Here is a 25,782-nt window from a genome sequence, read left to right on the forward strand (position 1 = left end):
TGAGCTTTGATATTTATAGGTGGAAATATTTGTGAGATCAAATAATTAGTCAATATTTTAAAGTAGTTTAAAGCTGTAACTATAAAAATCAAACCTGAAGTATTAATTCAAAAAAAGGCTTTGAAGAGTTATACTCTGGATCAGTAGTTCCTAAGTCAAAAATAACAAAGATTGACATGGAATGCTTATTTAAAGATAGATTAGCAGACTCCAATTCTAGAGGTTCTTTACCATGTATAAGCATCTCCTCAGGCCTGAATAATGCAGATTCCCAGGTCCTGACCTCAGGAAATCACAAAAGCCTGGTGTGGGGCCCAGGAGTCTCCGTTTTTAATGAGAAAGTCTCCCACCAAATGATTCTGTGGTAAGTACACTAAAGATTTCTTTTTGGAATCATTGTTTTACAAGTGAGGTCTCTGCCAGCTCTCTAATCCCTCAGTGATCATTCCTCTGAATTCCTAGAACACTAGACTAACCTGCTTAATAACATTATATACTTACTAGAGGTCAGAAGGCAAATGGAAATAATATTTGTCCCTGTTACAATGTTTTCCAGCTTCTTAAACTTAATCCATCTTGGCACATAGTTTGTATACCCAGAATTCTTTACTTTTCCTTCTTTGTATGAAAGCACCAAGAAACTAAAGCACTATCAGAAGCTATGTCAAGCACTGCCCAAGTTCCTGGGTTTCTAGTTTCAATACAATAGATCTACCTAAATGAAAGATTTTGGTCCAGACAGCAGTTTGTTCAATTATTCATTGACTTAGTCATTTGTTTACTTTTTTTTTAAAACAGTATATCCTGTCCCTAAAAAGCATTGGCAAAACCTTATTGTGCCATACTGACACAGAATGAGTTTTAAGTATTGTAAAATCGTTGCATTAATTAACCATATTGTCCAGTTACACTAAAACAACCTATTAGGTCATTCACATCTTCTTGTGATAGGAGAAACATCTAAAAATAACTTTCCTCTACAAAATATGATTCATTGTACTAATAGGACAGTGATTTCAAGCACATTGATTTTCTTTCTTGAAGAACAAAAGATCTTAATTGTTAAGATTTCACACCTGATTTCTCTGAATTTTTAAAAGAATATGATCAATAATTGAAATTGAAAATATCATAATTATAAATAAATTTTAGTTTGCCTTGAAATTATATTTCTACCTTACAATGAAATGAACTATATTGGTACAAGTTATTTCATAATATCACTATTTGAAATGCCTTTTTTTCCCCTTGGGTTAGAATATGAGGTTCAAATAAACATGTGTTGTAGCTATTTTTTCAGGCAAAGGATTAAGGCATTATATGTACTCTCACAAATATGAGGATAAATAGAGTAAGTTACACTTGCGAAATTCATAGAGCTCAGACTTCATGGAAATGTTTGGAGTTAAACTCATATTCTTCTAACCTTCTTTTTTAGGGATTTTAAGTATGATAGAACGAGGATTGATTCCACCAACAGCAAAGATTACCTTTCAAAATCCACCCATTATGCCCAGAGCTGCTCCTCTGCATAATTTTCATGAATCACTTACGATTCCAACTTCCTGTAAGTCAAGTCTCAACTATATGCTAAGTTGGTTGGGGATACACAGAAATTACTTCCCACCAAAATTTAGTCTTCTAGTAATCAACTTTTATCTTCAATAACAGGACAAATTGAAAGTTGTAATGATTCTGAATTTAACTGTACCAAATAAAGTAATATTAGTTAATAAGACATTTTTCTAGAGTCTGTACTTTTCCATGTTAAAAGGTTGTACAGGTAAACCTAGAGATGTTGCAAGTTTAGTTCCAGGCTACCAAAACAAAGCAAATATCACAACAAAGTGAGTCAAATTAGCTTTTTGTTTCCCAGAATATGTAAAAGTTACATTAACATATACTGCAGTTCATCAAGTGTGTAATAGCATTATGTCTACAAAAATGTACATACTTTAATTTTAAAATATTTTACTGCTAAAAAGTGTTAACTATCATTTGAGTGGCAAGTTGTAATCTATTTGCTGGTGGAGGATCTGGCCTCAGTGTTAATAGGTGCTGACTGATCAGGATAGTGGTTGCTAAAGATTGGGGTGGGTATGGTAATTTATTAAAGTAAGACAACAATGACTCTTGTCTTTTCCTTTTACAAAAGATTTCTCTATAGCTTACAATGCCATTTCATAGCATTTTATGCACTATAGTTGAAGTCAGTCCTCTCAAACCCTGTACTAGTTTTAAAAGTAATTTATAAATTCTTTGCTGTCATTTTAACAGCGTTCACAGCATCTTCACCAGGGGTAGATTCTATTTCAAGAAACCAATTTCCTTGCTCATCCATAAGAAGCAACTTTTTACTCCTTAAACTCTGATCATGAGGTTTCTGCAGTTCAGTCACATCTTCAGATTCCACATCTAATTCTATTTCTTTCTTCTAGTCCTTTCTCTTTCTACCACATCTACAATCACTTCTACTGAAGTCTCAAACCCCTCAGAGTTATCCAATGAGAGTTGGAAACAACTTATTCCAAACTCCTGTTCATGCATATTGATACTTTGACTTCCTCTCATGAATCACTGATATATTTAATAGCATCTAGAATAGTGAACCCTTGCCAGAACATTTTCAATTTACTTTGCCCAGACCCACCAGAGGAATCACAACCTATGGCAGCTTTAGCCTTATGAAATGTATTTCTTAAATAATAAGGCTTGAAGTTTGAAATGACCCCTTGACTTATAGACCACAGAATGGATGCTGTGTTAGCAGGCATGAAAACAACATTATGTTCTTTGTACAACTCCATTAGAGCTTTTGAGTGACCAGGTACATAGTCAATGAGCAGTGATATTTTAAAAGAAATCTTTTTCTCTTTTTTCTGATCAGTACCTCTCAAAAGTGGCCTTAAAATATTCTGTAAGCCATGTTTTTAACAGATGTGTTATCATCCAGACTTCATGGTTTCATTTGCATAACACAAAGTAGATTTAGCATGATTCTTCAGGGTCTGGGATTTGAGAATGATAAATGATCATTGATTTCAACCTAAAGTCATGAGCTCCATTAACCCCTAGCAAAAGGATCAAACTGTCCTTTGAAGCTTTGAAGTTGTACACTGACTTTTCCTCTCTAGCTATGAAAGTCTGTTACTTAGATACCTCTATAAATTAAAAATCTTGACAACTTGCTGCAACTTCCACATAAGCACTTGCTGCTTCACAGGTGATTTTATGGAGATAGCTTCCTTCCTTAACCACATGAACCAACCTCTGCTGGCTTTAATTTTTTTTTCTACAGTTTCCTCACTTTTTTTCCCCACAGTTTCTCAGACTTTGTAGAAGAGATTTAGGGTCTTGTTCTGGATTAGACTTTGGTTTAAGAAAATCCTGTGACTGATATGATCTATACAGATCACTAAAACTTTATTCATATCAACAAAAAGACTGTTTCACTTTTTATATTTCATGTGCTCACTAAAGTAACACTTTAAATTTACTTCAAGAAATTTTTCTGGGCCTCCCCGGTGGCGCAGCGGTTGAGCGCTGGGTTGCGAAGCTAACCGGCCTCTGCAGCGCCAGTTCGATCCCCGGCTGCTCCCCGGCCACTGGAGGAGGGTCCCACATGGCGCGCAGACCTCTCCTGCCGCCCGCTGCTCCCCTCAGCAGTGTACTTCAGTCCTTCTGCCTGCTCTGCTCCCCGCTCTGGCTCTGGTGAATTCTCTCACCCTCCCGCGCTTCTGACTGTACCCAGTGCATGTATAAACAAAACAAACAAACAAACAAATAAATAAATAACATGCCTCTATAAAAAAAAAAAAAATTAAAAAAAAAAAAAAAAAAAAAAAAGAAATTTTTCTTTGCATTTACAACTTAGCTAACTATTCAGTGCAAAAGGCCATGCAACCTGTGTTGCCTTGTTTTGACATGTCTTCCTCACTCTGCTTCCTCATTTGTAGCTTTTGATTTAAGTAATATATGTGTAACTCTTCCTTTCACTTGTACACTTAGAGGCCATTATTGGATTATTAAATGACCCAATGTCAGTATTGCTATGTCTCAAGGAATAGGAAAGCTTAAGAGTATGGGGGAGAAAGAGAGAGAGAGATTGGGTAATGGCCAGTGAAGCAGAGAGAATACACACACCATTTATAGATTAAGTTTGCCATGATATACGTAGGTGCAATTCATGGTGTCTGAATTTGTAAAAGGTACAGTATCTACTGAGTGCAGCAAAGTACAGCAAACAAGGCATGCCAGCATTTTCAAGGGACGTACAGCGTAGTTGGGCAAACAAAACAGATATAATAAAAAATGAATAATAATACAAAGTAGAATGGACTAAAAACCAAATAGATATTAAAGTTTAGTGCTGTGGAGTTCAGACTAATGATTAATGGGGCATCAGATAATAGAAGGTTTCAAAGAGGAATCTGGATGAAATAAGGTGTTTGAGAAAAGCACCAACCTGGGAATCTACTAATTAGTTGTAGAACCTCAGGCAAGTCATTTACTTTCTCTGGGCCCCAGCTTTCCTGCTTACGAGTGGTTTTAGCTAAATTAATTCATCTTTTCAACAAATACTTGTTGAATTCTTGCTTTATCTAAGATAGCATTTAAGTGCTGGGATCCAACAAAGAATAAATCAGACAGCATTTCTGGTCTCATGGTGCTTATATTCTAGCAGAAGACATGAATAATATACAAGTAAGTAAATGAAAATTTAAGCTAGTGATAAGTACTATTAAAAATGGATTAGATATAAATAGGAGATGGTTACTTTGTAAGGGAAGGATCATGGAATGCCTTTCAGAAGATGTATGAGGCTTGAGTTATGATTCAAATGATGAAAAGGAGCCAGTGATATAAATATCTAGCAAAGAGCATTCCAATATAGGACAGCACAGATACGAAGACTCTGAAGACTAAGAAGGGAATGAGCAAGAAGGTTACTGTGACTGGGAGGCCAAGAGCAAGGGAGAGTAGAAGGGTTAGGCTATTAAGGCTGGAGAGGTAGACAAGGATCATATGATGTGGGCTAGAACAGAGTCTGCAAGTTGTCCTCAATATTCATTCTTTCCTACTTCCACAGTAATAGAGTTGTGGCTGGGCACATGTCAGCTAGACTGAAGACAACATTTCCCAGGCTTCCTTTCAGCTAGGTGGACCATGCGACCATGTTTTGGACAATGAGGATGAAAGCAGAGTAGAAAGAGAAACTTCTGGTTTATGTCCTTAAGAGGAAAGGAGCATGGCCTCCCCCTTTTCCTTCCCTTCTTCTCTGGATAGTTGGGATACAGATGTGATGGGCAATCACTTTGGAGCCAGAGATGGAACTCAAAAATAAATGATTGGAAAGGTCATCAATTAAATGTAAATTAAAAGTAATTTGTCAGAGAAAGATGAATACCATATCATCCCACTTACATGCAGAATTTTAAAAAATAATCAGTCTCATTGGTATAGAGAACAAATATGTAGTTACCAAAGGTGGAGGGCTGAAGAACGTAGGCGAAATGGGTAAAGGGAGTCAAAAAGCACAAGCTTGGCAGTTACAAAATAAATAAGTGGTGCATAAATAAACATACATCTTTAAAAAAATAAAAATAAACAAATAAATAAAAGATCACTGGTTGCCAGAGATTGGTGGAAGGTGAGTGCAGAGGATCTTTAGGGCAGTGAAATTATTCTGTATTGTACTACAATGGGGGCTACCTATCATTAAATATTTGTCAAAACCCATAGAATATACAAAACTCTACATTGGGTGAACTCAAATGTAAACTATAGAGTTTGTGACAATGATGTGTCAATATAGTTTCATTAATTATAACAAATATATCACTCTGGTACAGAAGGATGTTGATAGTGAGGGAGGGTGTGCACGTGGGGGTGGAAGGCAATGGGTGTATAAAAATTGTATTTTCTAATGGATTTTGCTGTGAATTTAAAACCGCTCTAAAAAGTCTATTTTTGTCAACCAATAAAGTGGGAGAAAACATTTGCAATAAATAAATAAATAAATAAATAAATAAATAAATAAGTGGTAGGAATTATAATGTATAGCTTTGTGACCATCTAGTTGGCAATATTGTATTTCATATTTGAAATGCTAAGAGTATAATCATAAAAGTTATCATCCCAAGAAAAAGATTTTGTAACTATCATTAGGTTGCACGCCTGAAATACACTTCTTGTTATATGTCAAATATACTACAATATTTTTTAATTAATGTATTGTTTATGTATCTATATAACTTTGGGGGTACATTTTCTCACTTCCATTTAAGCACATGCTTCACTCAATAATATTTTTATGTAAATTAAAAATTAATAAGAAGAAGGGTGAAAATTATATACCATGCAAAAAATAATCAAAGAAAACTGTATTGGATCCATCAACATCAACAAACAAGACACATTATTAGCACAGATAGAAACAGATGTCAATCATAAAAAGGTCAATTCAGTAATCAGACATAATAATCCTGAAAGTTTATGTGCCTAACAACAGATTCAAAACATAAAGCAAACATAAAAAACTTTAAAGAATAGACAAATCCACAACTTTAGCTGGGTATTTCAACAATCTTCTCATAATAGTCAATAGAACTAGTAAACAAAGAGACAAATAAAACCAGTAACAAAATAGAAGTCTTGATCAACACTATCAACCAACATTAACACATTTATAGAATATTAAAACACAGTAGCAGAACACACATTCATTTCAAATGTACATGGACCATTGACCAAGATAGTCCATATTCTGCATTTAATAAGCTTAAAAGAATTGAAACTATACAAAGTATGTTCTTTGACTATAACAAAACTAAATTGAAAACCAATTATAGAAAAATATCTGAAGATCTCAGATACTTTAATTAAACAACACACTTCTAAATAACCCATGGGTCAAAGAGGAAATCATAGAGATATTTAAAAATATTTTGAATTGAATGAAAATTATATGTCAAAATTTGAATTGAATGAAAATTATATGTCAAAATTTGTGGCGCAGCGCTTGAGCGCTGGGCTTCGAGGCTGCCTGCAGCCTCTGCAGCGCCGGGTCTTTCCCTGGCCGCCAGCGAGGGTCTCACAAAAAAAAAAAAAAATTTGTAGGCTGCTGCTAAAGTAGTGTTTATAAGGAAATTTATAAATTAAATGCTTACATTAGAAAAGAAGAAAGACTTCAGTTAATTATCCAAATTGCCACCTTGAAAAAACAGTAAAATAGTCTTGTGATAATTGAAACTTTTCACCATAGAAAGAAGACAGCTAGCAATGTCTTTTTGTGAAACTTTAGAAGCATTCTTTTTCCATTAAAAGTGGAGATCATTCAAGGATAACCATTACTGCTACCACTATTAAACCTTGTCCTGATGCTTTAGCAAACCCAAAAGGACAAAGAAGGAATGGTGAGAAGAAGGGAGAGAGAGTTATCTGTCAGGAATGTACATGAGTGCAGCTTACCTACCAGTGGCTTCAAAAATGAGGTTCATTTGTCTCAACAAAAGAAATGAAGAAGTAGGTAGTCTAGGGCTGGTGAAGCTGTTCAGGGTCATGATGGCGCTCCTGCTGCTTCACCTTCTTTAGCAAGTTTGATTTCATCTTCAAGCTTTGGCACCTCATGGCTCTAAGATGGCTGCTGCAGATCTGGATCTTATTATTACATTCTAGGCAGGAAGAGGGAAAAATAGAAGTACCAGTCTCTTCACAAAAGCCCTTGAATGGACTACCCCTTACATCTCACTGGTCACATGGCCACTGTTAGCTACAAAACTGGGAAAGTGAATGCCCACAGACAGGGATAGGGATAAGGCTAGGGTTAGGATGGGATGTGATACTTTTAATACTTTTTCAAATAAGCTTGGTCAATCAATTCATGAAAATTCTACTCTTTTCTTGGATATTAAATAGATTTAATATTTGGTGCATATTTTTATATCTTTTTAATTTTTGTTTTCTGCTAAATCTGGCAGCCCTGGGAGCTGGGTATATTATTAATGTGAAATAATTGTGGTTCTAAAATTAGCAAAGAAGAAAAAGGAGATAGCTACTTCACTAGTATGTTATCAGTAACTACCACAGAAGCATATGAGTTGGTCCAGAAAGGCAAGATTTTCTCCCCCTGACACAAACTCTGTAAAAATTTATCATACAGATTTTTCCAGGAACCTGAGTAGCAAATAAGTGTCATAGGATACAGTTTTGTTGAAGATGCAGACACATTCTTCAAATGGATGTGTGCCATAAAATCCAAGGCTATACATAATTATAATTTAATGACATAATTTCTGCAGGCAACTAAGAAAAACTAAAAAAATTCAGAGATACCATTAACAGGATTATCCATGTGAAATTACAAATTTTTTAGATCTTTAGCCTGCCAAATTTCTTTAAAATTTTACAAAAATTCTTTTAAAACTATGACCACTTGAAAACTTCTCGGTTACTATTTGTTTCAGCCTGGAAATTCGTCGTAAATCTTACTTGTCTGCAGACACCTAAAAGTTAAACAAAAAATGTGCCAAAGTTGCAGATAACAGAAATGGACGAATGTGTGGATTCAAAGCAGCCTGGGTGCAGGGTGTGAACTGGCCTTCAGCAGTGGGAGTGCACAGTCCAAGCAGGCAATGGTCCAGAAGAGCACAGAGGTCAAAACAAAAACTTGCGATAGGTTTAAAATGAAGTCTTCATAGGTTATTGCCAACTGCCCAGGCTTGGGAAGGGGAGAGGAGAGTCAGGAAGGTTCGCTGGAAAGCAAGAAAACTAAAATGGCGGTCAGTCTTGGTTGGTCAGATGCAACATACTAATCCTTTTTGTGGAGGCATGTTTTAGCAATAAGACTCTGATACAACTTTTTCAGAGATGGCTTAAGATACTCCTTGTAGGCACTTGAAGTAATGTAAGAAAACTGACACCTTAAGGTGGGATTCTAAATTGTTTGCTGAGGTTTGCTGCATTTGATCCATATTTGTTGATTCTTTCTAAGACTGTTGTTATGGAATTGACAGAAAGGGATGAACTAAAAAGGTAAGTTGGAACAAAAAACCTCACTTCCTTGACTCAGTCATCTATTTTAATAAATTATTTGTTTTCTTTATTGGAAAGAGTGGTGTAAGGAATATCCCCCCACACACACACTGAGAATGTCAGACATGGGCTGTTTGTTAAGGGCAGTTGAGTTTTGCTACCAGGAAACAAGAAGAGACGTAATTTCTTTCCTAAGTTTTGACTAGTATGTAGGCCTACCAGCTGCCTTACCCCCACCCCAGTGGGTCAGATGTGTCCTCCATAAGTTGTTGCTTAAAGACTGAATGAATTTCAAGAATAATATGGACTGTTTTTCACTCATATTATTTCCCCCAAGTCATTTAAGTTCTTTAGAATCATCTTTTTAATGACTATACAATGAAATAGTTCCATGATATGTATTATATTAATTTACCTTTTATATAAATTTGGAGCTAAGGCTATAGAAATCTTATAGTGAAATATCTTAAAAGACAAATGTTAGTCTCTAAATTGCCTGCTTTTAGATCTTGCCTTTTCATCCAGGCAGTTTGCATAAGGTGAGCTGATCTGTTGCCCTCTTAAGTTTTTGACTTTCTTTTTGGAATCAATGATCACAAATGTTTCATTGAATTGGTACAGAAAAAAAAAAAGATAATGAACAATCAGTGAGTGATAGAACTACTTGAATTTCAAGATGTAAACCCAACAGCATCCACCCAATGATACAACCAGGTAACACTCATCACTTCCATCCACAGCTTCTTTCGCTTTACCTCAGAAACCACAGCTGATCCAAGAAGTGAAAAAGTTCCCTTCCAAGAAACGAAAATCAAAGGTATTCCTATAACCAACCAAGAACATTCTTATTTGCACTATTTTCAGTGTGGTTTTTGGTAACACTATAGAGTTGTACCTTTCACATAGGAATAAATACTGTTTTACCTGATGCTGGGATGCTTTTGATTAAAGGGGGAAGAGTTGTTAGACAAGTAAGCTTTACCATGACATTATAAGTGAGAGCTAAAAACCTTCATCATTTCTCATTATTTCAAGATTAATGAAATGACTGGGTCAACCCATATAGCTAATTGGTTTAGAGTCCAGGAATCTGGGATTCAATCTCTATTATTGTAGTAATTGGTATGCTAGTGTGGGGCATTACTGTCTTTCATTTGTTTTTAAGCATAGGATAAAAAAAGCAAGTTTTCCAATTTGGCAAGGATACCTCAGTGGGATGGGGGAAGGAATTCTGTATTCTCTAACATTAGGACCTCACAGTACGATATAATTCACCCTTGTGGAGATGCTCCTGGTTGAAAGGTGCTGGATGTTTGCAGTTTGCTTTCTCATGGTTATGAGCCACAGACAGCCTTGATAATTGAAACTTTTCACCATAGAAAGGAGACAGCTGGCAGTGTCTTTTTCTGGGCTTACACTATGTGGTCATGTTTACAGCTGCTCCCATTTAAAAAAGAGAGAGAGAGAAATTGGAGAGTGACAGAGAAGAAATTAATCCTACTGCATCTACATAGTAAACTGTTACCTGTTCTTCCCAGACCTTTCAATGCCCAGATCTTCAAGCTGTTGTCACTGTATTTTCAGCACTGGTGGGCTATTTCCCCTTAAGAGATTGCCAGGCTGTTTATGTAGCAGCAGGTCATGTGACACCCCAGTTGCCATGGCAAATATTTGTGTTTCATGAAAAATGTGGGTAAGAAAAAAATCAGTGTAAATGGCCAAATCCCAAGACAGACAGGCCTTCAGGCTAGTGTTTGGCCTGCACCATTATTGTTTCAAATTCAGCTGTTTAACAGACTGTGCGAAGGCCACGCGCTAATGTGCATAATGGGAACAGGCAGGGGCACCTGTTTTGATTCTCACCATGTTTAAGTTCTCAAGTTCCACCATTTTATAGACAGCAGATCTACAGGTTACACCAATATGACTAGGTTTTAAGGAGTAAGTGGTCTACCTCAAAACAAATTTTTTTTGATGACATATTTTCTGAGTGCTAGTCGGTCTTGCTTTTAATATCCTCTCCGTCCACTTCACAAGGCTTTCTCCTACTGTTAGTAGCAGTAATACTTAAAGATTCTTCTTTCTTGTGATCCCAAACTGGCACATTTCTGAATTGACTCTTCAGTGGTAAGTACAGTTATTCATAAACTCTGTGAAAAGTGTCCTAGCATGGAAATTAAAGGCTGAGAGAAAGACTGTGATGTGCCTGGCCACATAACAGGGCCAGGACAGACCTTGGATCAGTCTCCACCACTAGGCAGTGTGGTCCCACACAGAGAAACCCTTTCTTTAAATACTTCATGTCTCCCCTAGAAATGGGACTTGGCAGTTGACCAGAGTTGTTTTTGTAAATATTTACGTTGTCAAACTCTTTCTTCAAAGCAAACAGGGCTCTTGGCAAGCAGAGCATCATTGTCTGGGGCAGGAGAGGTCTTTTCTAATTTTTGGCTCCTGCCTGCCTGGAAAAAAGGAACAGGCTGGCCCAGCAGGGGAAGCTGAGGAAGTGGGGGAAAGAGGGAGGGAGGGGGCAAGATTCTATGCCTTTCATTTGCTTTGTAAAATTGCCCATGAGAGTCATTTTGATTTAAACTGTGTCCCATCCTTCTTTGTAGGGGAAAAGCAGAAGGTCAAGAGGACATCACGACAGGAAGGTCTGTAATTTGTGTAACTAGTTGAAATTTGGGATCTGACACCTGATGTCCCTTCCTTTTGCCTCAGGGCAAAAATCTGGGAGGCGGGATTGACAGCTGGAGATGGCAACAAAAGTTTTTTTGTTCTTCTTTTAATAAAAGAAATTAGATTATGTTTTCAGAAAGGAAAAAAAATGGGTTCATTTAAAGCAAAATAGCATTTGGTCCCATGTTGAAGATGAATTACTCCCAAGCTTCAGTCCAAACAAGTGGTTAATTATACTCAAAATTTGGCTGAAATCACATGTCTTTAGCTTCAATCTAATATTTTCATCTTTTAAAAGTATACATTTTTAAAAAATAAAATGCGAAAAAAATCAATTTTACTCCAGCATGTGTGCATGTGTTTGTGTGTGTGTGCATGGGTGTGTGTGTACACACATGCCACACACACACACACACACACTGCATATATGATGTAGAAGGTAAGGGCATGGAATTTAGAGCCAAGAGGCATAAAATAAATAAGGTAACAAGAAAGTTGGAGAAATGAAACAGTCCCCACAGTGTCAGTACATGCCAGCAAGTGAACCTTCCATGGCACCATGCGTGATAATGCAAGTTCTGAACTTGAAGCAGGAAAGAGCTGGACTCTCCTTTTACTAATTGAGAAACTTTGAGCAGTTCTCTCTACCTAGTTTTCCTCCTCTGACAAATGGAGATAATAATGGCTTTCTCATAAATATCTATTAGGGTTAGACGAGTTCATGTGTCTGCAAGTACTTTGTTGTTTTTTGTTTGTCTGTCTTTTTAAGATCATTATTTGTATTATTTAATTTATTTATTTATTTTACATCACTGTTCATTTTTGTATAATGTTTAATTTCTTCCCTCAAGGTGTAATCCCCATAAAATTTCCACCACCAAATCACCGTAAATTGTCACCATAGTCTCCCCTGTTTTAATCCCTCTCCCTGCCCCTTCCCTGCTATATGTCTCAGATTTATAGTTTGCCTGCTAATTTTGTCTTTTTTTTCCTGACCCCTTGTTCCCCATAAGTTTGATTTTCCTATAAGTGAAACCATTCAATAGTTTTCTTTTTCCTTCTGACTTATTTCACTGAGCGTAATACCTTCCAACCCCATCCATGTTGCGTGAATGGCATGAGTTTATCTTTTTTGATTGCTGAGCATTATTACACTGTATATATATATATATATATATATATATATATATATATATATCACATCTTCTTCTGATCCATTTATCTGTTTTGGGGCATTTAGGTTGTTTCCGTATCTTAGCTATTGTAAATAGTGCTACAATAAACAAATGAATTAAATGTTTTTGAATTAATGTTTGAATTAATGTTCCTTTTGAATTAATGTGAATTAATTTGAATTAATGTTCCTTTTGAATTAATGTTTTGAGTCCCCTGGGTAGATTCCTAGGAGTGGAATTGCTGTGCCATATGGTAGACCCATTTTTAATAATTTGAGGGTCCTCCACACAGCTTTCCATAGTGGTTGGACCAGTTACTTTCCCACCAGCAGTATAAGAGTGTTCCTTTTTCTCCACTTTCTCACCGGCATTTGTTGTTATCAGTTTGTTTTTTTTTTAATATGGGCCATTCTTACTGGTGTACAGTGGTATTTCATTGTGATGTTAATTGCATTTCCCTGATTATAAGTGATATTGAGCAATTTTTTCATATGCCTGTTTGCCATCTGCATTTCCACTTTGGAGAAGTGTCTCTTTAACTCTTCTGCCCATTTTTTGACTAGGTTGTTTATTTTGTTTTTGTTGAGCTGTTAAGCACTTTGTAGATCTTTAACATAAGTCCCTTATCAGTTGTGTAGAGTGCATATATTTTCTCCCAGTCTGCAGGGTGTCTCTTCATTTTGTGTCTTTTGCTGTACAAAAGTTTTTCAGTTTGATGTAGTCCCAGCTGTTTATCTTTTCCTTCATTTTCTTTGCTTCGGGTGATGAGTCTTCAAAGATGTTTCTGAGATGTGTGTCATGGAGTGTTTTGCCTATGTTTTCTTTATATATTTTATGGTTTCAGGTCTTATATTCGGGGCTTTTTATCCATTTTGAGTTGGTTTTTGTGTATGGTGTCATGTAGTAGACCAGTTTCATTCTTTTGCAAGTGGCAGTCCAGTTTTCTCAGCACCATTTATTGAAGAGAGTGTCCTTATTCCAGTGCATATTATTTGCTCCTTTGTCATAGATTAGTTGACTATGTATGTGTGCAAGTACTTTGGAACTAAAAAGCATTTGTCATTGTAATTCACTGGTTTTAGAGCCCCTTCTAGGGCTCTCTTTCACAATGATTTTTTCAGTAAGAATTTTAGAGGGAGGATAGTAACCCCTTTTCAGAAGAAAAGAACTCACCTTTTGGTCTCCTTATAATCCTGCAGAGCTGTGACTAGACAGGGCTGTATTTATAACCACGATTGCATATAGTCCTTCTTAACCCAAACAAATTGCTCTTAGATAAACTAATCAATGTAATTAGATCCTCCCTCTGGATTCCCTTCACTTCTTGCTCTAAGGAAATTCTGAGCTTGCTTTTGCACTTTAAAAATTGGGTGAGGGCCTCCCCGGTGGCGCAGCGGTTGAACGCTGGGTTGCGAGGCTGCCCGCAGCCTCTGCAGCGCCGGTTCGATCCCCGGCTGCTCCCCGGCCACCAGAGGAGGGTCCCACATGGCGTGCAGACCTCTCCTGCCGCCCGCTGCTCCCCTCAGCAGTGTACTTCGGTCCTTCTGCCTGCTCTGCTCCCCGCTCTGGCTCTGGTGAATTCTCTCGCCCTCCCGTGCTTCTGACTGTGCCCAGTGCATGTATAAACAAAAAAAAAAAAAAAAAAACAAATAAATAAATAAAACATGCCTCTAAAAAAAAAAAAAAAAATTGGGTGAGCTTTAAAAATACCAAGGTAGTATTTATCTGGAGTATTTATAATAGCTGAGGTTAATTGAATGTGTTCTGAGAGCAATGCATTAGCACTTTAAGTCCCTACTGAATGCTCACCACACCCCCAGGTCCTTTGTACTGTCATTGCCCTTAGGTCTATACAGCTGGCAAAGGGATGCAGAGGATCCAGATAGTAAAGAGAGGCCCCAGAGTTTGTGCTCTAGCCACATCAGAGGTTATGAACTCTTCCACACCGGCTCGTTTTCCAAATATTACCAGTGCTGCTAAAACTACTACTACACCTATTACTTACTACTGTGGCTAAGACTATTACTTGCTGTTACTGCTGCTGCAACTGCTACAACTGCTGCTACTACTACTAGTATCAAACACTATCGTGTGCTTACTCTGTGCTAGTACTATTTCTACTGCTTAGCATGGATCCTCTCATTTTATTTTCACAGCATTTTATGCAGTAGGTACTACAGGTTTCAGCCACTATTTGAAAGTAGAGCATTCCTATGAAATCTTTTTTGAGTAGAAATGGCATAAAGCAAAGAAGTAACTACCATTGATTCATATGGAACTTTGTGAACATTCCAGAGCCAAAAAGTAACCTACCAAATCATATCCAATAAAACCAAAAAGCACACTAACACACAGCAGAAGCATAAATGAGATGATACATACATAGTCCATAGAAAGCAGTTTCCTGGGAAGGAGCTTGCTAGGGCTGCACTCTGTTCAGAGTGTGCATTTGCCTCTATAACAGCTGCTGCAAAACTCAATGCTCAACACCATTTCACTTTCACCTTTTGTTGTAAAAACGAAAATACTCTTTAGATTTCCTTTGGTTAGCAAAAATAGGTACTGATGTCTGGCAAAATTGAAGTAGTGTGACTCAAACTTTCAAAAAGTGGAAGATGCATGTATTATTATTCCCACTTTACAGGGATACAGAGAATCAGAATATAATACTGTGACTGTCAGGCCCCAGAGCATTAGCAATTTTTAAAAATCTCAATCATTTTTTAGGAAATCTTTCTAAAAGACACTGTATCTGTACCTTCCTAATATAACTTCACATTTCTCTATGCAATGTCATGTATGTGGGTAACCAACTTCTGGGGTCTTGTGGATTCATTCAAACTCAAGACAGCAGTTGTTGCCTCTGCTATCCTGTCTGCTTCTACTGGCTCTGATTTTAAGAGCCTTTTCAGTCTTCCAAATAACTGAAACTCAAGAAGTTGAATGAGTTTGAGTCAGTGAGGATCATAAGGATCCAAAGAATAAAATAATAAACCACAGTACAGTTTACAGTAATTGTTTTGAGAAATCCAAGGCCTTTATTTTCATGACTCTTGTTCAAAGGTTTGAGGTTGCTGAAATTGCCTCTCTCAGCAAATAAATGTATTATTTCAAAACAGGCATGATAACCACTATGTTAAGACCCACTAAATGTTAACTAGTATTTAGATAATAAACATCTATTATTATGAGTTCAAACAAACAAATATATTTATTGGATATAAGGGTCCAGGCTAAATATGAATGTGTTCACCTCTGGGAAAGGACAAGGAGAGAGGAATGAGCCAAAAAGAAATATGGTGAGGACTTCAATTCCACTTAATGTGTTGTTTGTTTTATTTAAATATATGTGTGTGTATATATATATAAAATTTAAATACTAAATTTTATATTATAGATAATAACTATAAAGACAAAATATTTTATTTTACATTTTTCAAATATAAACATTTATTTTTTGTTGTTTTTGTTGTTTCAGACATAGATGTGTGTGTATATGTATGTATTGATTCTGTACTATAAAACATTAGGACCTCACAGTATAATATAATTCAGTTCATCCTCATGGAGATTCTCCTGGTTTAAAGATGTTAGACCTTTGAAGCTTGCTTTCTTATATTGATATTATGAGCCACTGACAGACACATATATATGATAGAGAAGAAGCAAAGAAGATAAAAGATTAACATGTGCCCTTGGTAGTTTTTATATTATTCTAGCTTTTCTGTATTTTCACAACTTTTTCTAAATTAAGGGAGCAAAAATCAAGGAAAATCCTACTTCCTAAGCCATAAATAAATCTCTGTTGCATAATTTCCTTTTATATAAAAAGAAAAAGTTTGGGCGAGAACATTTTACTGTCAAATTTGGGGTCTCCCTTCTCAGTTATTCTGTTTTATTGTTATTTTCTCTAGTGTTTTCCCTACCTTTGATCTTCTTGTTAGAAAACTATGAGCTAAAATATTTTAACAAAGCAACAAGTGTGGCATTGAGTGTATCACTACTTCTATCTAGTCACATTTCCCCTGATCCGTTTAAGGTGGGGATAAGACCAGATCCATGTTTGAATGGGTTTCTATATCCCCTACAAAGCTCTATCCATTTCCCCAGGGTAAGGAGAAAAACTAACTTCACAATAGGTGGGGCTCTAGGCCCCTCACATCCAGAGAAGCTGTATTAACAAAGTTTTAACATCAAATTATACCGTTTTTGAACAAAGTGTCCCAAGCTTATAAAAAAACACTTTTTTTAAAATCTCTAGGTGGGCCTCCCCGGTGGCGCAGTGGTTGAGCGCTGGGTTGCGAAGCTGCCCGCAGCCTCTGCAGCACCGGTTCAATCCCCGGCTGCTCCCAGGCCACCAGAGGAGGGTCCCACATGGCGCGCAGACCTCTCCTGCCGCCCGCTGCTCCCCTCAGCAGTGTACTTCGGTCCTTCTGCCTGCTCTGTTCCCTGCTCTGGCTCTGGTGAATTCTCTCGCCCTCCCGCACTTCTGACTGTACCCAGTGCTTGTATAAATAAATAAATAAATAAATCTTAAAAATAAAATCTCTAGGTGACATCTAGCAACAGTTTTGGCTGTAACTTGTCATATGTAGTCAGGGAATAAACTTACTTCTTGAAGTATCCATGCCTTCCTGGTCCGTTCTGCACTTCAGGGTATTTACTTTCTTTCTTGTCTTGCCCTAAAGGGTTAAAAAGAACAAGTTGGTATTTGATAAGCATTAGAACTCTGAAATCTGGAAATAAGATGAGATTCAAAAGAAGTCCAAGGCTATATTTTTCTCTTTCTCTCATGAAACCTCACTTAACTTGCCATGTTAAAGGAAGAAGAAAATTTTTACAAAGTCCAAGAAGCTGTGGAATCTTTTAAAACCATTTTTCATGCTTTCTAATGTTAGATATTGCCATGCTGACAAATGCATTCTTGTCATGAAGAATTTCAAGTGAATTTAATTTATAGAGTTTTATTCGGAAAAGTTTTTTTCTTGAAAGAAGTAATTGATGGGAAAAATAATTTATAAAACAATTTTTACTTCTCTTCATAGTATCATCTAACTGTATGTTTTCATTGCATATGATTAACAATTTTACATATACCAGAAAAAAAGGTTAAATTACCAGTAAACCTCACCATAATGTTTTTTTTTTCCTTATCTGTCATTTATAAAATTATCACCAGATCATTCACAGAAAATTCAGAGAGTTCAGAAAGGAGAAAAAAAATGCCTAAGTAGGCAAAAAAAAAAATTTTTTTTTTTTCCAGGAAACTACAACACTTTGGTATTATTTAACTTGGGTATATTCCTCTGTTGTTTTCATACTCTATATAGAGTCAACTGTGATTTTACTCTTTTTACCTAGCAATTTATCCTAAGCTTTTACATATATGATTTAAAACTCTATATAATATATATCATAATTTTCTTAGCTATTATCCTATTGTTTGACATTAAATTACAAGTGTCAAATTATTAATAATTACTGTTTATTATAATTAAACCACTTCCAGTTTTTCTGTTACAAGTAAAACTTCCATGACTTCTTCCATATTTAAACATAAATCTTTGTGTTTGGGTTAAATCTTAATCTTGGTCAAAGGATATGGATATTTTCAGATCCAACTAACCAACCTTTCTAGTAGTGCTGTAAAACTGAAGCCATGAGTTTACAAATACCTTGTGTGATCAGAGAAAACTTTGTGATGATGTAAACCCAGTCCATGTGGTTACAAGTTTAAATTTTACTACTCATTTCTTCAACTAAACTTTATTGACCTTTTACTATGTACCAGGCTGTGTACCAGATACTAGGGGCACAGCAGTGAACAAAACAAACCACCTTTACCCTCTTGGGACTTTATTGTAGTGAGGTGCAGAAGATAAACAGATAGTTAATAAGATAGTTAATATGATGTCAGGTAGTGATAAGTGATACAAATTAAAATAAAGCAGAAGACATATGTAGGTATAGAGAATGTGCCAAGGTAGAGTATTATGAGAATTCTGCAAGGATTTTTTAGTGATAAATGGAGTGGCTATACACACATTACTCCTCAGGAAAATTCTAATGTCGAGCTTTACTTTGGTGTTAATAGAAGACAGAGATCTTTTTTGAGGCTTCTTGTTTTCCATTTACTTATAGAGAAAATGGTTATGTCTTTTCCCAAGGATCTGGGGATCCATATGCTTTTGATTCCCATTTTGCCAGGCTCTCCATGCACACCCCTGCGGTTCCACCCATCAATCATAATTTTCCCAAGTGGTCCTTAATGATGTCACATTCTTACATATTAGAATTAGAATATTAGAAAGGTAACAGAAAAGAGGAAATCAATGCAGCAGTAAAATGAAATGTGTCTCTAGGAAGAGAGATGTTTACATTTGACTAAAAAGTACATTCCTTCTATTTTCAAATGATCTTATTCTGTTTGATCTTCAACAAGAACTGGATCCAGTGAATTTTTATGCTGTAAGGATGCATCTCAGAGATTTTTTTTTTTTCTGTTCAGGAAGACTCATTTGAATAAAGATACCTTTCAAAGCAATTGCAGAAATTATCCCTAGAAAATTGCTGCTGATCTGAGTGGCCTTTATACTCAATTCTCTTCCTTTTTATGTCTCCACTCAATGAGTTCTTTATTTTTGCCTTTTATCCTCTTTATAAAGGTTAAGGGCTTTTACTCTCACTTTTAATTGACACTTAAGAATTATACAGTTTCTGGCCATAAAAGAGGACTAGAAGGGAGGGAAGCGCAAAACCCTGCTCCCCTCCCCCGCCCACAGAGGCGGCACTCTCCGACCGGCAGAGAGGAGGAAACAACAAACCAAAACGACCCACAAGAACAAACGACGCAGCAAGCGGGACTGGGAGTGGAAAGGAACTATTGCAGCCACCACACCCCGTGAACGGGAGCTGTGGAGAACCCTGCAGGATCCGCCAAGGCGGTGAGCGAACGGCTCCGGGCGCCATTAGAGAAGAACAAAGACCCCGGGAGACGCGCACACAGCCCGGGCTGCCGGTAAGCCTGCGCGGAAACGCGGCGCGCTCGGTGCTCTTGAAAAGCAAGTGCAGACCTGGATCGCGGCTGCCCAGGTCCCCGCGCCTGCGACCTAGGCTTGCGGGGAGACGACCTAGGCTTGCGGGGAGACGCGCGGAGGTCCTCACTGAGGTGAAGGTCCCTCCCTGAGTGAGCAGGAACCAGGCGCCCAGGCACGGGAGCGGGGTTCAAAAGGCGCCATTCCCGCACCACTGAACTGGGCTACAGCCCGCGTCCTGGAACTGAGGGCTTTGAACTGAGACCCGGGGCACGAAAATTCGGGGCGTGGTTTCTCCACGACGGTGGGGCACAAGGCAGACACAGCACCCCAAAGCTGTTGAGGTGTACCCTACCATTCCCGCTCTGTTCTCTGTCCCACGGGGTGGGGGGAGGCGAAAAACAGCCCCCCAAGGACAATAGGAGAGATCTCTGGCGCCACCTAGCGACCAGGAAAAAAAAAGTCACTAACACCCTATAAAACAGTACATTTCTTAAGACTGCTTGAAAAGGGCAGAAGGTTTCTGGAGGACCCAGTGGCCAGCCGGGAAGTTATTCCACGCCAGGCCCCTTCCGACCAGCAGTCTGAGCCCACAGAGGGAGCAGGCACCCACGTCCGGGGCAGACCGGGTGTGCAGAAGAGTGTGCCTGAAACCGGAGGCGCAGGGACTGCATCCCGCTTCGCCATTTGAGAACAGGGACATTTCTTCAGTAAAAACTGCCTAAAACCAGCAGAAAGCTCCCCCAGAAGACAGAGATGGCTCCTGGAAGAGCCAGAGGGGAGCGGAGAAGTTCACCCAAGATGTCAGTCAGTCCGAGCAACACAGTGTCCCAACGCATACGACAAATTAGAAAACAGACAGTAGGGAGTAGAAGAACCACACGCAACCTAAAAACTCCTCAGGAAAGAAGCACACCACAAAAAGAAAACCACTCCCAGATTGCAACGACAGCAACTTGGAAGAACTTCTGAGCCTTCCAGAAAGAGAATTTAAAATTGCCATGATTAAAAAAGTGATAGATCAGAAGAAGGAAATTGAGTCCCTAAAGAGGGAAGTAAGAGAAATGCAGGAGATCAAAGAATTAATGGAGGAACTAAAGAACTCTGGGAAAAGCAATGAAAGCAGAATAGATGAAATGGAAGAACGAATAAGTAATCTTGAAGACACAGAAATAAAAAGAACCAAAACAGAAAAGGAAAGAGAAGTACGAAGGAAAAAGAATGAAGAAAGACTTCGGGAACTATCTGACTCCATGAGGAAAGGAAATATAAGAGTTATAGGAATTCCAGAAGGAGAGGAGAGAGATGTAGGAACAGAGAAAATATTCATGGATATAATTGAAGAGAACTTCCCAAATGAGAAGAAGGAGCTGAAAATTGATATACAAGAAGCAAGAAGAACACCAAACTTCCACGACGAAAGGAAAACACAGCAAGACACATAATAGTAAAAGCTCCCAAGAATCCAGGACAAGGAAAAAATAATGAAGCTGACAAGAGGGAAGAAACAGATAACATTCAAAGGAAAACAATCAGGCTGACATCAGACTTCTCTGAAGAAACACTACGGGCAAGGAGAGAGTGGAGGGACATAGTCAACAGACTCCAAGAAAACAGATGCCAACCAAGAATACTCTATCCCGCAAAGCTCTCTTTCCTCCATGAAGAAAGAATATGGACCTTCCCAGACAAAGAGAAACTCCGGAATTTCATTGCGACTAAACCCCCACTCCAAAAAATACTACAGGGAATCCTAAAGCCAGAACCCTCAGAGGGACGAATAACAACGAAAGAAGAGCAAAAAAAAAAAAAAAAGTTATTAAAAGAAAAATAAATAAAATCAAAGGAAAGACAAACATAATGGCAAATACAGATGCTAACATATCAATATTAACTCTAAATGTAAATGGACTAAACTCTTCAATAAAAAGACACAGAGTTGCAGCCTGGATTAAGAAACAAAACCCAACCTTTTGCTGTCTCCAGGAAACAATTTAGCTACAAAAGATAAAATAGGCTCAAAGTCAAAGGATGGAAACAATCCTACAAGCAAATGGGCCAAAAAAGAAAGCAGGAACAGCTATACTTATATCAGATAAAACAGACTTCAAACTCAAAAAATAAAAGAGACCCCAATGGTCACTACATTATGATTAAGGGGACAATACTTCAAGAAGAAATAACACTCATTAACATATACTCACCAAACGAAAGAGCACCAAAATATATCAGACAACTGTTGTCCTCTCTGAAAACAGACATCAGAGAAAACACATATGTAGTGGGAGACTTCAACACACCCACTATCAACAATGGATAGATCAACAAGACAAAAAATAAGTAAAGAAACTAAAGCTCTAAATAAGGACCTAGAGCATTTGGGCTTAACAGACATCTATAGAACACTAAACCCAAAAAAAACGGAGTACACATTTTTCTCAAGCGCACATGGATCATTCTCCAGGATCGATCACATACTGGGGCACAAGACAAACATCAACAGATACACCAAGATTGAAATCATACCAACCATCTTTTCTGACCACGAAGGCATCAAACTAGAAATAAATCATAAAAAGAAGGCAAGGAACTATCCTACCTCATGGAGATTAAAAGCCACACTACTGGAAGACCACTGGACTAACGAGGAGATCAAAGAAGAAATTAAAAATTCTTTGAATTGAATGACAAGGAGGACACCAATATCCTAAATGTATGGGATGCAGCAAAAGCAGTAATAAGAGGAAAATATATAGCAATAGAAGCTCACATCAAAAAACAAGAAAGAACTCAAAGAAACAACCTAATCTCGAAGCTCAAAGATCTAGAAAAAGAACAACAAAAAAACCCCAGAACCAGTAGAAGAAAAGAAATAATAAAAACCAAAGCAGAAATAAATGAAATTGAAACTAAAAAAACAATCCAAAAGATCAATGAAACCAAGAGCTGGTTCTTTGAAAAAATAAATAAAATAGACAAACCCCTAGCCAGGCTCACAAAGGAAAAAAGGGAGAAAGCACAAATACACAGAATCATAAATGAAAGAGGAGAAATCACAACGGACACAGCAGAAATCAAAAGAATAATCAGTAACTACTATGAACAGTTATATGGAAACAAGTTCAACAATCTAGAGGAGATGGACAAATTCCTACAACTCTACAATCACCCAAAGCTAGATAAAGAAGAAATAGAACACCTAAACAGACCAATTACAAGCAGCGAAATTGAAATGGTAATTAAAAACCTCCCCAAAAACAAAAGCCCAGACCTGATGGATTTACAAATGAATTCTACCAAACATTCAGAGACGAATTAGTGCCTATCCTTCACAAACTCTTCCAAAAAATTGAGAAGGAAGGGACAATACCAAACACGTTCTATGAAGCCAATATTACACTAATACCAAAACCGAATAAGGACAACACAAAAAGAAAACTATAGGCCAATCTCCCTAATGAACACTGATGCAAAAATCCTCAATAAAATTTTAGCTATCAGAATCCAACAATGTATCCATAAGATAATTCACCACGACCAGTTGGATTCATTCCAGGGGCACAAGGATGGTTTAACATCCGAAAATCAATCAACGTTATCCAACACATCAACAAAGAAATATAAAACCATATGATAATATCAATAGATGCTGAGAAAGCTTTCGACAAAGTGCAACACCCATTCATGATAAAAAGCCCTTGAAATTCTTGGGATAGAAGGAACATACCTGAACATCATAAAGGCCATCTATGACAAGCCACAGCCAGTATCATTCTCAATGGTGAAAAGCTGAAAGCAATTCCATTAAGATCTGGAACAAGACAAGGATGTCCACTCTCACCACTGCTTTTCAATATAATACTGGAAGTCCTAGCCAGAGCAATAAGACAAAGAAAGACATCCAAGGAATCCAAATAGGAAAAGAAGAAGTCAAACTATCACTATTGGCAGATGATATGATAATATACTAGAGAACAACCCCAAAATCTCCACAGAAAAACTAATTCAACTCATCAATCAATTCAGTAAAGTGGCAGGATACAAATCAACACGCAAAAGTCAGTAGCCTCCTATACACAAACAATAAATCTGAAGAAGAAGAAATCAAAAAAACCACCCCTTTTATTATCGAAACAAAAAAATCAAATATTTGGGAATAAATCTAACAAAAGAGGTAAAGGACCTATACAAAGAAAACTATAAAACACTGTTAAAAGAAATAGAAGAAGACACAAGAAATGGAAAGACATCCCCTGCTCATGGATTGGAAGATAAACATTATTAAAATGGCCATCCTACCAAAAGCAATATACAGATTCAATGCTATTCCAATCAAAATCTCAATGGCATTCTTCAAAGAAATAGAACAATTATTGATGAAATTCATATGGAATCACCAAAAACCCCGAATAGCCAAAGCTCTACTGAAAAAAAAAGAAGGAAATGGAGGCATCACACTCCCAGACTTCAAACTCTACTACAAAGCCATAATCATCAAAACTGCATGGTATTGGAACAAGAACAGACATACAGACCAATGGAATCGAATAGAAAATCCAGAAATAAACCCACAGATTTATGGTCAACTAATCTTTGACAAAGGAGCAAAGACTATGCATTGGAGCAAAGAAAGTTTGTTCAATAGATGGTGCTGGGAAAACTGGGTCGCTACATGCAAAAGAATGAAGCTTGACCACTACCTCACACCATACACAAAAATCAACTCAAAATGGATTAAAGACTAGACATAAGACCTGAAACCATAAAATACATAGAAGGAAATATAGGCGAAACACTACTACGGGATTTGCACATCAAAGACATCTTTACAGACACATCACCCAAAGCAGTGATAGTGAAGAGAAAGATAAACAGCTGGGACTACATCAAATTAAAGAGCTTCTGCACAGCAAAAGAGACAATAACAAAAACAAAGATAAACCCACCAACTGGGAGAACATTTTGCACCCAACACTAATGATAAAGGACTGATCACAAAAATCTGCAAAGAGCTGATGAGACTCAGCAACAACAAAGAAAATAATCCAGTCAAAAAATGGCAGAAGAGCTAAAAAGAAACTTCTCTGAAGAGGAAATGCAAATGGCCAACAGACATATGAAAAAAATGTTCAACATCACTTGTAATCAGGGAAATGCAAATCAAAACTACCATGAGATACCATCTCACACCAGTGAGAATGGCACATATTAAAAAAACTAGCAACAACAAATGTTGGCGAGGATGTGGAGAAAAAGGAACTCTTGTGCACTGTTGGTGGGAGTGCAAACTGGTCCAACCACTATGGAGAGGTGTGTGGAGATTTCTGGACCTACTAAACATAGAGCTTCCATGATCCAGCAATTCCACTCCTAGGTATTTACCCAAAGGACACAGAAACATCAATTCCAAAGAGCAACCTGCACTCCTATGTTTATAGCAGCACTGTTTACAATAGCTAAGCTTGGAAACAACCCAAATGCCCAAAAATAGATGACTGGATCAAGAAGATGTGGTACATATATACCATGGAATATTACTCAGCATTCAAAAAAGATAAACACATGCAATTTGCAGCAACATGGATGGCACTGGAAGGGATCATGCTCAGCGAAATAAGCCAAAAAGAAAAGAAAAATACCGATGGTCTCACTCATAGCAGGAATCTAGAAAAACTTAAATAAGGGACCAGGAAAATGAATATAAGAAAGTGAAAATCAAAATCAACAAAAACTATGAACCAGAGACACTTTTTGGGGGTGGGGGGGGGCGGGAGGGGAAGGATTGGGGTCAGAATGGGGCGTTTGCATTGTATGGGGGAATAATAAAAAATAAAAATTAAATATTTGAAAAAAAAAAAAAAAAG

At 37.3% G+C, this 25,782-nt stretch overlaps 1 protein-coding gene and 1 long non-coding RNA gene across 10 annotated transcripts in view; one reads left to right on the forward strand and one right to left on the reverse strand.

Moving 5' to 3' along the window:
- Positions 1-25,782, forward strand: part of IQCH (IQ motif containing H) — a 207,870-nt gene that overhangs the window by 66,780 nt on the left and 115,308 nt on the right. For all 9 annotated transcript variants that reach the window (XM_037502778.2, XM_037502779.2, XM_037502781.2 and 6 more), the window contains 3 exons: positions 1,439-1,567; positions 9,774-9,850; positions 11,646-11,684. In XM_037502778.2, the coding sequence (XP_037358675.1) occupies positions 1,439-1,567; positions 9,774-9,850; positions 11,646-11,684 (245 nt within the window). The remainder of the gene's footprint in view (positions 1-1,438; positions 1,568-9,773; positions 9,851-11,645; positions 11,685-25,782) is intronic.
- LOC129144769 (uncharacterized) overlaps positions 1-25,782 on the reverse strand; it is a 48,285-nt gene that overhangs the window by 11,671 nt on the left and 10,832 nt on the right. The window contains exons 2-3 of the long non-coding RNA XR_008549333.1: positions 17,497-17,566; positions 7,475-7,673 (exon numbers count right to left, since the gene is read on the reverse strand). This is a non-coding gene — a long non-coding RNA (uncharacterized LOC129144769). The remainder of the gene's footprint in view (positions 1-7,474; positions 7,674-17,496; positions 17,567-25,782) is intronic.

The sequence above is a fragment of the Talpa occidentalis genome, unplaced genomic scaffold (genome assembly GCF_014898055.3).
Source record: "Talpa occidentalis isolate TD23 unplaced genomic scaffold, MPIMG_talOcc4v2.1 talOcc4.11, whole genome shotgun sequence".
Classification (NCBI taxonomy): Eukaryota; Metazoa; Chordata; class Mammalia; order Eulipotyphla; family Talpidae; genus Talpa; species Talpa occidentalis.